At 37.5% G+C, this 12,762-nt stretch overlaps 1 protein-coding gene across 3 annotated transcripts in view; it reads left to right on the forward strand.

The window, feature by feature from the left end:
• The window catches only part of LOC124594844 (spindle and kinetochore-associated protein 1-like), a 90,988-nt gene that overhangs the window by 48,561 nt on the left and 29,665 nt on the right, over nucleotides 1–12,762 (forward strand). For all 3 annotated transcript variants that reach the window (XM_047133301.1, XM_047133300.1, XM_047133299.1), the window contains exon 3: nucleotides 12,363–12,437. In XM_047133301.1, the coding sequence (XP_046989257.1) occupies nucleotides 12,363–12,437 (75 nt within the window). The remainder of the gene's footprint in view (nucleotides 1–12,362; nucleotides 12,438–12,762) is intronic.

The following is a 12,762-nucleotide window of genomic DNA, read 5'->3' on the forward strand; positions in this document are numbered from 1 at the left end:
TTGTAGAATACTACTGTATGTATTGAACAGTTGTTTTAACATACGGCCTAATTGTATTACACTTATTTCACAGTTGAGTTGATGCATTGTTGTTGTTGTAACCAACTTAAGTTTCTTGTCTGAAACTCGGCCATAGACTGACTCTAGCCCAAAAATCAGGCCCTTATATATCTTCACAATAATAGGCACTGAAACTATACATTGTGTGATGTTTAATTTACAAAAATTACAATTGCAACTTAACTCATTCAGTTAACTGCATATATAGAAAATTTCTGTCTCTTTAACAGTTTCTTCTACTATAAGTATTAGGCTTAATTATTTGTTTAAGTCATGAAATTAACAGGTATAATTATGTAAACAATACTTTTTACAAAACTGGTAATTACTCTGGAATTAATTAATTAACTAACTAACTAACTAACTAACTTTGCTCACATGTTTTCGAATGGAACCAAATAGATGTTTTAAGAATACTATTAGTTGTTCCTCCAAATGTTTATAATTAGTACGCAATTTATATTTGTTTATAAGTGTGCAATAGAATTTAAGTTATGAGACAATTACTGATTTCACCCTATAATGAAAGTATTAACCAGGAATAGTTGAAATAAATTAGAAAATGAATTACTTACATAAAACTAAGCACAAAATTAGATCTGGTGTTACATTTTTTAAAACTGAGGGCCAACCTTTTTCTTCTATGAAAATGCAGATTATACTCGCATATGTTAATTAGTCAGAAATGAAAAAAAAAAGAATTTAAGAAGACAGATGGCAAAACAAGAGGGGAAGTAAAAAAGATCTCAGCTTGCTTAGTCACAAGTAATTGAATAATTGTCAGTGGATGATGAGGCATTGTATACAGCTTTTTGACTAGTATAAGTATTTCAAAAATGAGCAAACAGTGACTTAAAACACTACTGGCTACTATTAAATTAGTAATATACTGATAATGTTATGTCTGTAAAGGATTTCAGTTTTGTAATTGTGATGGTGTGCAATGGAAAGGTATCACTGTTTTCTGACTCAGGAGAGATTGCTATTGAAAGGAAACAGCAGCAAAACAAACAGGAATTGAACCAAGGTTCTATTATGAACAAGCTAACTGTAGTTACGTACAAGAAAATGGGTGCCAGCCTAATTAGACAGTTGTGCCCAGTACTAACTTGATTCATAAAGTAAGTTAACTGTTGGGATTGACTTTACTTGATACTGAACTTCTGTTTTGCAGATAAGATAAAAGCCAGTAGCACAATTTGGTAACTAATGTACCAGTGATTTGACTTGAACTACACAGGAGTAGTATTAATGCATTTAAGCAACAACTGGCTGTCAATAACTCTTACTATCTGTGCACTACAGTAGGAAGATAATACTTATTGTTAAATGATTACAAATGATGGAGCACTACTGACTTTTACAAGAGGTTTTTGTTGGTTTAATTATATATAGGAAATTACTGCTTTTGAAATAGATATGAAGTAATTGTGTCTTTTTACTGATTGTTATTTGCAGTCTTGTGGAATATTCACTTCCTTATATTATTTTGCTAAAGTGGAACATGTGATTGCTGGATCAAGTATAGTGGGAATATTTGTAGCAAGTTGTTTATACGTGATTGCTGTAATGACATATAAATCTGGCTGAGCTATTAACATGGGGCTCAGAAATCAATCTATCCACAGACTGAAATTGAGGCTGAACAATTTAGTCACTACACAATATGGGAAACACTTGAACTACAGTGAAAACCCACTTTTAAACTTTTCAAGGGACTTCAAAAAAATGGTGTAAAACACGGGAAAATGTAAATTGTGGGAAATAACATTTTAAGTTGTAAAATTTATGTCTAGGATACCCTCTTGCACTTTATGTATGATATGTGTACATAACAGTCATCAAAAGACTTGTTAGGAACTTGATTATTATCTAATGAAGGTTTATTATGTAATAAAAACCGCTGATTTAACTGAAACTAATAACTGTCTGAGAAGTAGGAACGTTTGACTCAATTTCATGTGTCATAATTGATGTTTTTTAAAGCCTGCAGCTGTCATTCATTGTTTAAATTATGAAATACGGCACTAGTTATGTATTTTTTCATGCTTAGCACAACACGTTTTGAGAATTTTTTCTAGTTTTCAAGTGCAAAGATGTAAATAAGTACTTTTTATGGTGTTTGAATATGTGTTCTTCTGCCTTTCTTGCATTGTAGTCATGTTTTTGAGGTTGTCAGGTACTGTGCCACATCAGGTATGTGGAAAACCACACACACGCCAACTATCACTCACATTGTTTGCTTGTGTAACATCACAAAAAATTTGTACATAAATACTGCACTTGACAACGAGAATAAATTCTCGAAACACCTTTTGCTCAGCATGAATAGAACATGTAACCAGCGCTGTGTTTAAACTAAAAACATTTGAGCAACACAAAGTGAATGATGGTGTCACCTAGCGCTCCACGTGGCATGACACCAGAACATGCTAAATACAGTTCGACAAAGGTGTCACGATGATCACAACGATCCAAAACTGTGTTTGCGCAGTAGAGACAGTTGTAAATGGTTGTGATTGGTCGTGGTATCTTCATTCGAACAAACCTAGTTACTCACATCAGCCAACATGCCAAGTAGAGCTTGGCAATGGTGGGAGATACGGCACGAATTGTTCCAACTTCTATGTGTTTACCAGTTCAGATCAGCTGAGTAGAGTGCCCTAGTGTCAAGAAACTTAAAAATCTTCTCTTAGTAATTGTACTATGATGAAACTTTAATTGTCCGTTTACGAAAACTGCATGTAGTATTTCAAAACTTATACTCACTAAATAATTATGTAGTTTACAACTCTAAGAAGTTTAAATTAGGGTGCTTGGATTTATTGTAACACTTGGGATAGGGCCTTGTCTAGGTAAATACCTAAGGAAAAAATACGGTGGCTCAACACACAGTTTACAGAACACAAAATTATTATTGAAAATGAAACCACATAACTGGTCCATGCAATGATACAATACTGAAGGTGGTGGCAGCATCAATCTCCTGTGCTACATGAGGCTGCGTTCACACTGCCGGCTGGGCCGAGCCGAGCCTGGCCGGGCCGCCGCCCGCTTTGATATCAAACACATAGTTTTGAATTGTGGTGTTCACACTGGCAGCTGGGCCGCGCCGACACGGTGTGAGCCTCCCAGAGCCGAGCTGGCGACATCCCGAGTGTTTAATATTGCCGGCACGAGCCGACCGCAGGCGCGAGCCTGCAGAGCAACACTACAGCTTCTGCAGTACATGCATCACACGTCTCCCTTCTGCTTTCATCACAAGTGTGACTGCACATGTCTTTTATTTTAAGATGTTACCTCACATTTCACAATCAGTGAGGAAAAATTACGTTTATTATAATGATACATGCGAAATTACTTTTATTTCATTTATTTAATCTACTGTATTTACATGCATTTACAACAATAGCTTGCCAGCGATCGCGGCATTGCCGCCACTGAATAGTTCGCATTTACTTGTGAACGGAGACAGATATGAGTGTCACTGAGGGATGGAAATGTGTCCCTACCAGATGACAATGCATTGTAAAGTCATGCTGTGGCATGTTACTATAAGCTGTTGTCTGTGACATCTTTTTGCGATGTTCTTACTTTAATGAATGCTGAATAACATATACATGACATTAACTTGTGTCCATCAATTTGGTATCAGAAATTTGGCTAGTATGACAGTAATGATGCAGTTTCCAGATTATGGAACGAAGTAACCAAGGAGTGTGTTTCAGATAGTACACACAAATATAAATTATTTTCCTTTATAATTTTATTTGTTTTATTTGCAATGAAATGAGATACACAAAAATACAGTAAATAGCTAAGTACTTTCAATTCCAAAATTTATTTTTGAAAGGTTTTTTAATTAAGTTGCATTTTTAACAAAATATTCAACAGAAGTGTTCCTGACAGTTTTCGAACATAATGTAGAATTTCTGTTGAATGTGGCACCAGCTGTCTGCATATCGGCATTGTTACAAAACTTTTCAGCTTCAACATTGCATCCTTCTCTGTCAATGACAATATTATGAAGTAGACAAATGCACTTGACTATGTGATCAGCTACGTCAATGGATGTTTCAATTTCCTTCCTCAGTAGTCTCCATTTATTGGTCATTATACCAAATGTACATTCAACAACTTTTCTTGCTCTGGAATGCATATCATTGTATAGAATCTTCTCGTTGCCCAGATTTCTGTGAGGAAAAGGTCTCATCAAATTCGCTAATAAGGGGTAATCATCTCCCAAAATCATGTACGGTAGTTCCTGACACATTCCTTCAAGCCTTGTTGGTGGCAGTAATAACAGCTCCCCATTTCTTTATAACATACTTTCTTTAAACACGCCTGCATCAGACTGTTTACCGTGGGCACCAACATCTACAGCTATAAATTTGTAATTTGCAACAGCAACTGCTTGGAGTACAATCAAATAATACTGTTTGTAATTGTAAAACATGCTGCCAGAAAATTTAGGACATTGGACATGTATGTGCTTCCCGTCTATACCTCCAACACAGTTTGCAAATCCCCACCTCATATGCATTTCACTGGCAATTTCTTTAAATCGAGAAACAGTTCATGTTGGATAATGAATGGGAGCAAGTGACTCCCATATGGCCATACAAACGTCTTTCACCTCCACTGATATGGTGGACACTCCTAATCGGAATGACGACGCTAGTGCATGAAAGGAGATGCCAGTGGACAGATACCTGAGTTTGAGGCTATGCTGAATCTGCACATTTTCTTTCAGTTACAGTAGAAAAATCAAAACGGCAGCACCTTACAGAAAACGATGACTTAATCATTTCGTCGTCAAATGATCCAGCAAAGCGTTGATTGAAACACTGTCCCACTCAGCCTTGGTTTCATTGCATTCATTTCCTAAAATAGACCAATTGTAAGAGCTATCCACAGATCTTTCTAAGTGGAGATAAGGTCGATCTAAAGAATGTAATTATTTACAGATTGCGGTACTACACTTACGTGAACTGCAAAAGTGATAATACAAAAAAATGAACTTTTTGCGCCTTAGTCAAACTTAGACATAGAAATATCTGTAAATGTATTTTATCATATGCAACTAGAAAGAAATCATGTAGAATGTTGCAAGCTTTTATTACAATGCATCAGGAGCAAGATCTCATCTTAGATTAATATACTCTTATCTTTTAGTTCGAAATATGAAATGTACATTAGGCTAATTGTAGGAAGTTGATGACAAATAATTGTTTGTCTTTTGTGATGCAACATTTGGCCAATTATAAAAGCATAGCAGATGATTGTCCAGTAGCCGAGGGAAAAATTCTTATACATTTGGATTTATCTAGACAATGAGACCATTAAAATAATACGAGGGACCGACACTAGGTCTGCGCTGATCACTAGTAATTAGTTTTCTTCTGTCCTGCAACATATGACTACACTAAACCAAGCTGTAATGGCGCGAACTCCGTGGCTTGCAGACGCGGCACTGACGCCACTGGATAGCTCGCATTACTTGTGACCATAGACAGATATCAGTATCATTATTATTTCAAAAACTTTTTGGTACTTTTGGCTACATTTCATTCCCAACAATGTATGGTCTAAAACGGATCTAACAGTAAGCTACCTGCTACATAACTTTTTCACTACAAGATTTGTAAATCAAGTGCACAACGTTGACAAATAGCATCATTTCACAATGACTGTTAAAAAATATGGAAAGATAAATGATTCAATACGGAGCTAAGATGTTACACTACCACGTTTACAAAAATCAGATTTTTTAGCCTCATACTTTCTTCAAAATCATTTGGGAAGCGCTATGAAACCAACAAATCATGCGAAACGAAAAGAAGACTTTTTCTTTTTTCACGACGTAAGTAATGCTTTTAAGGAAAAAATAAGTTCATAAAGCGATGTGGTGAAGTCTTATATACCGCTAAGAATTTTTAAAACATGAAAATCGGAGAAGTCGATTTTCCCCCATTTCGCCGTCCCGGCTCGGCGCGGCGTGCAATGTGAATGCACTACACGTCGGCCTGAGCGGGCTAGGCACGAGCCGAGCCAGTACATGTCATCCCGGCCCGGCCCAGCCAGCAGTGTGAACGCAGCCTGAGAGAGAGAGAGAGAGAGAGAGAGAGAGAGAGAGAGAGAGAGAGAGAGAGAGAGAGAATTATCGTCTTAGTGCCAGTTTTTCATAATACAGAGCTAACCAAGGTATGCAATGAATAATAAGCCGGATTACTTCCGCATCCAAGGCTGTATTATGTAATCTTGCAGTTTTTCTTGCCTCTTTCAGTTCACAAGGTGTGCACTCTTCGCCTGCTAGCCACCGACTGACTCTTGTCTCATAGGAGCTTTGCAGTTTGACCGCCAGATCCACCTTTTCTATTCCCGCCAAGCCGGCTCCATTGCGGAGGGACTTCCCTCAAAGTTTTACATGATTACAAACCTTTCCCTATGCGTGAACCAGTATTACAATTAAAGTTTTAACTTTCACATTCTCTTGCAGCACATTATTTTTGAAATTACATCCATAGATTAATTACAGTTATATAAATTGTCATAAACAAAGAATAAAACATTTACATGGATGTTACATCAGGGAGCTTGGTTATACAAAAGCCACATAAAGTACAACTTTGCTTCCGCCGTTTTTTCCCCAACATTTGAGGCTTTAATGAAACAAATTGGTTACACATGTATCATTCAAAGTATTTTCCATCGCTGACCACTACTTTCTCCCATCTTTCGGGCAGTGGACAAATCCCGCATCGCAAAAATTATTCATCTTTTGAAGCGATCCACGAATCGATCCAATTCTTGACTTCTTCATGAGATCGGAAGTGTGGGTTAGCCAGGCCATGCGCCATTGATCTAAACAGGTGATAGTCAGAGGGAGTAATGTCTGGAGAATACGGTGGGTGGGGTAGGACTTCCCATTTTAACGTTTCCAAGTACAGTCTCACATATTTTGCAACGTGGTGTCAAGTGGTGTTGTACTGCAAAATCACTTTATCATGCCTCTCACTGTATTGCGGCCATCTGTCTTTAAATGCTCTGCTCAAACGCATTAATTGCATTCGATAATGAGTGCCTGTGATTGTTTCATTTGGTTTTAACACATAGTACATGACGCTGAGCTGGTCCCACCAAATGCAGACATGATCTTGGAGCTGTGAATATTCGGTTTGGCCATCGACATGGAAGCAAGGCCGGGATATCCCTATGATTTTTTGCGTTACACACACACACACACACACACACACACACACACACACACACACACACACACACAAAAATGCCGTTCAACGTCTCTTGGTTCCAGCTCACACAGAACTAAAGTCCATTCTTTCTGCATTATGCCCAAAGCCTTGAGACAATTTGAAATGGCTTCCTGTGTCACTCCCACTAATTGTGCCAATTCTTCTTGAGTTTGGTGCGAGTCTTCACTCAGCAATGTCTCCAATTCTGCATCTTCAAAAACCTTCTCTCTTCCACCACTATGCTGGTCTACAACATTAAAATCACCATTCTTGAAGTGTTTAAACCATTCAAGAAACATTCTTGCTCTAATAGCATACTTACCATAAATACTAGAGAGCATTTGGTGAGACTCGGCCGCTGTTTCCTTCATATTGAAATAAAACAGTAACACCTCCCGCAAATGACGAGAATTTGGTCCGTAAACTGACATTTTCAATCAAGAACAACTTTATGATGCATACAAATTGACTAACGTTTGAGTGAGGTTATGTTGACTGAGATCCAAGCTAGCTGCCTGATGTCTGCAATCTGTTTCTTTCAACCACTACCTACAGTTGTCAGCACCTATTGGCAAACGGCGGAAGTAAAGTCGTACACCTTATAAAAACAGACAAGGAAGTTAGATAAGGCCATCATAGGTAGTATCAACAATAGTGTTACAGACTGATGATACCAACTGTTCTTGTCGGGCTTTGACTGGCATCACAAAGAGAAAACATTCAGAAACAGAAATATCTAACTCTGAAAGATCATAGATGGGCAATCTAAGAACAGGTCATAGTACATTTGAATGTATTTTGTTAGAAGAATTGAACACCAGAAGTACTGCACTGAAGTATGTGCCACAACTGCTTCAAGATGATTAGAAGTAGCATCACTTGAAAGTCTTCACGGAACTTAAAGGCTGCTTTTGAATTTTCTTTGAAGTTTTAACATTGGTGACAAAAGTTGGGCTGAAGCTAAGCAGCAATTGTCTCAGTGGAAGATTTCTTATTCATTTTGGCCAGAAAAAGCTTGACAAGTCAACACTAACATTAAATCATTGTTGCTCTGTTTTATTTTTTTATTTCTTCTTCTTGACTGGAGGAGGTGGATGATAAATATCCATAGAAAAATCGTATGAATGGCTGAAGTATCTTTTAATTTAGCCTGCCTGCACCTTAACATGTAGGTAGTGATCTATCTTTTCCTTGGTTAAAAATAAGATGATAATTATTCCACACCTGCCATACTTACAGGACTTACCTCTGTGTGACTTCTTCCTCTACCCACGGTGAAAATCAAGTAGAAGGAGCTAAGATATACAGTAGGAGACATTCAAGCTGAAATGCACTGGGTACTTAACACCTTAACAAAGTAACAATTCCAGGACCCTTTTTGAAAATGGTAGAAACATTGGAATCAGTGTATTCACTCATTAAGGAACTACTTTGGGGGTATGCAGAATAAGATCTGGGTAAAACATAATTTTAAGTAATATATTTTGACATCTTCTGGATACCGCCTTGTATTTGGTTCACAAGAATTGTTTGTGATAAATCCCTTGAGGGCTCTTACCTGATTACTGATTAGGAGTTACTACTCAGTGGGGGAATGAGAGACTAGAGATTGAAAATAACAAATTCAGACAGATGAAGCCTACAGTTGCGCAATGTCGAACATCATTTCTGTCACAGATAGAAAGAACTGGGTTTAAAATGAATGAATGAGAATAGGGTACTTTCCTCTGGGCGCACGGGCTGGGGTGCACGGCGTGCACGTACACACACACACACACACACACACACACACACACACACCTCTAGGAGGAAACACCAGTATGTGCTGCTTGTTGCATTGCAATGTCAGTGTGTCACATCTTGCTAGGATGTATTTTGTATTCTAACAAAAGGGTAGCAGTGTTTGTTAATAACTGTTTGTCCTCTGTTTTAAATAACAATGAGACAAGTGTAGAAAAGGTTTCAAGATTGTGTGCGTTATCAGGATTCCTGCCCAAATTAATGGGTAGATTATTTTAATGTATCTCAGAGTGGGTGATTCATCTGTTTCTAATCAGTGATCAACTCTGACAAGATTGTCTGAATCAGTTTCAATGTTTTGACTGCATGTCCATTTCTATTTCAATAGGACATGTTCTGAGACATCGAGGGATCACCAATTTAGTATTGGAGGGCAGCGTGGAGGGTAAAAATTGTAGGAGGAGACCAAGAGATGAATACACTAAGCAGATTCAGAAGGATGTAGGCTGCAGTAGGTACTGGGAGATGAAGAAGCTTGCACAGGATAGAGTAGCATGGAGGGAGCTGCATCAAACCAGTCTCAGAACTGAAGACCACAACAACAACAACAACAACATATTGTGAACTGTGACTGGTTTTTATTGAAGTACTTTTAAGATTTATGTATTTCTGTTACCCAAATTTTACTTATTCTCACAGTAGCTCACACTGTCCTTTTTTTTTTTTTTAAATTGGTCAGCCAGCCACATGTACTAGGGAATAAGTTTTAGCGGTTTCTTCAGATGATTCTCATTTTATTTGATATCGTACATCCTAACTATATTATAGACGTATTTAAGTGTGAGGAAAAGCTGTGAACATGCACGTGAACATACCCACTCCAATGTATGATGTTGTTATCGACTTTGATATGTTGATAAGCAAATGTGGTCTGTGTTGTCATTGTCAGTCAGTCTTTAAAGTGTCTGATATTTGACTGTGTGGCGTTTTTACAAGAAAACTGCTAATGAGGAAAATCCTTGGTTCTGCAAAAGTGCTGCTAGTTGCCTTTGAGTGGCCTGAAATGAATATCATCCTGTTTGTGATGAAAATATTCGATTGGGTCACATTTGCAACACAGAAGCTGATTTTTTCATCTATAGAGACAATTATTTCCTTATATATTTTTTTTATAGTTCATGAAGTAAGACACTGCAGCGAATTTAATATAAGGTTACCTGTGGGTAATGAAAATGTGTGTGCAGTTTTCAGCAGCAGATTCACATACTCCGCTAATACAGTAGAAGGTAAAGATATTCTTCCTAATACCAACAAAGTGACAGAAATTATGTAATTGATTGTAATTAAAAGCACATAATGGTAAATTGTTTACATATACCACTATGTAATGTTAAATGTAGAAAATCAGTACTAAGTTGAAGTTCATGCAAGGAAAGTCGTTATAGTAGAGAGACAGCTAAGGGACCTTATAACTCCTCTTTTCAAGATCAAGATAGAGATTTAGAGCTACCCAGTGCTTTGTAACTGTATTTATATTTACCACAAACATAGGAATACACAGTGTCTCACAGCATTGAGTAATATTACAGCACACTTCTTTCTTAAAAATCAGCATTTGTTTTGCATGCCTCTATGCGCAGTGGTAACTGAATGAATTACTCTTAAGTTCAACTTCACATTTTTCTTCAGTTTATTGGAGGGTAATGCTCACCATGTCTGTAGCAGTTGATAAGCCACATGTGCAGTGATAACTTCAGGGAGCTCAGTCTTCATTGTCTTGGAATATATTTGGCGAACTGGTGTTTCTGGGCTTGATACTGGTAGACACCACCAGTTCTCTGTAACTGCATGCTTCAATAACCACCATATGGCAAGGTGGTGGAATGTTGTATGTCATAGGGCTCAAATTCTCACATCCTGAGGATTATACAGACCTCAGTCTTCAGGTGTACTACATATCAATGGGTTGGGTGGCTGTCGTAGTGAAACAGCTGTTAGTGGGCGATCTCAGGGTAATGAGCCGTATTTCACTTGTATTGGATTTAACCAGTCAAGTGGGACTCTACTAGGTGTACCCTTATTTCTTCTGCAGTTTATAGTTTGTATATGGATACTACAAAAACTACAAACACTCTGCAGTTGGGGTGGTATGTTGAGTAGTAATCACACCCTTATAACTAAGAGGCCTAGTTCACCTAAGTCTGTCATAATTAACTGATAATATAGTTTAAACAATGTATTCATTGTAATTAAACATGTAGAAGATAGATTAAGACTGGCACCCTTCTACATATAGAAAGTGTTGGAGGTACTTGTAGGTCATTGAAATCAGCCAAGAAACACTGGAATGTTGCACTCATGATACATACAGCAAGAACTGCATAAGTAGGTAAGCTGCTAAATGCCAAGTCAGTAAAAATGGTATAGTTACAGCCTTGTTAACCTGTAACATTCACACACAACTTTCCCTAACTCAGTGTTCCTCCTTCAGCAATTGCTCCTGTTTTCAAACCTGCCTCATGCATCCACTGACAACCATCTTCTCCAGCCCTACCAGTGGGAACATATAAAACATTATTTAAAGGTAGGGCAAATGTGAAACTAATCAATTATTTATTATCTGGTGTGTGACTGTAAGGATGACTGCCATGAAATAAACAGAATGTATAAATGCACACAAACTGTTCACTACGGGCAAGTTCATTACCCAGATGCTGAGCATGATCTGCATTGTGACTCAAGATCTGAGTGCCTCCAACACCACAACAGCCATTTACATCTTATGATTTGTCACTAGTTTATGTGAACTCTGGACATGGAACTAATTCTCCAGTGTATCTCCTCATCCTGTTACCTTCAGTGACAATCTCAATTATCCCATCAGCTCGCTCATGGGCACACACAAGTAGTGTAAGCTACCCACCAGGCAGTCCTGTTATTACACATTTTCTTTTGTATGTTTGTAATTTATCCACCCGTGTCCCTTTCGCAACTTGGATGCCTTTTAGCCAACCTGTCCCTCATTCCTCCTGTAAGAAAGGACATGTCGCTCAGAATGTTGGGAGTGCCATCACCCCTCCCTCCACCCTCCTCCCATTATTCCATAGTGTGAGTTGCAATTTGTTAATGCATGAACATTTCATCACAAAGAAATACATCAGAAACTCCTATTTTGTTCTTGTCATCATCAAACACTAAGTACATTATGTGTGTAACTTTTGGCCACTATGCACAAATTCTCGCCCCCCCCCCCCCCCCCATATTTTTGAATACGTATTTTTTATTTAAAAAATGTTTTTTCTTTTACAGAAACTTCAGATTGATTTTTGCACTCTTGATGAAATTGTAGACAATGTCAGTAATAACATACCTCCAATTTTTAAGGTAAAATATTTCATTCTTTCCCTCTAATATAATAAATAATAAGTGAACTGGGTAATGATATGTTCTTTAAGTCAATCTTGTAAGAAATTAATATAAGGAATTAAATTTTCCTTAAGGCATACGAGTCTCAACTTCATCTTTGATAATGGTAGAAGCTGAAGAAATGAATTAAAATTTGTGCCACAGCTGGGACTTGAAACCCTGTTTCCTGCTTATGACTAGCATATCTGCCTAGCAAGTAGGAAACCCTTGTTAAAGTCCTATTCGTGGCACAAATTTTAATTCATTTCTTCAGTGTAATCATTATCATTCATGTATGTACTAT

The sequence above is a fragment of the Schistocerca americana genome, chromosome 2 (assembly GCF_021461395.2).
Source record: "Schistocerca americana isolate TAMUIC-IGC-003095 chromosome 2, iqSchAmer2.1, whole genome shotgun sequence".
Classification (NCBI taxonomy): Eukaryota; Metazoa; Arthropoda; class Insecta; order Orthoptera; family Acrididae; genus Schistocerca; species Schistocerca americana.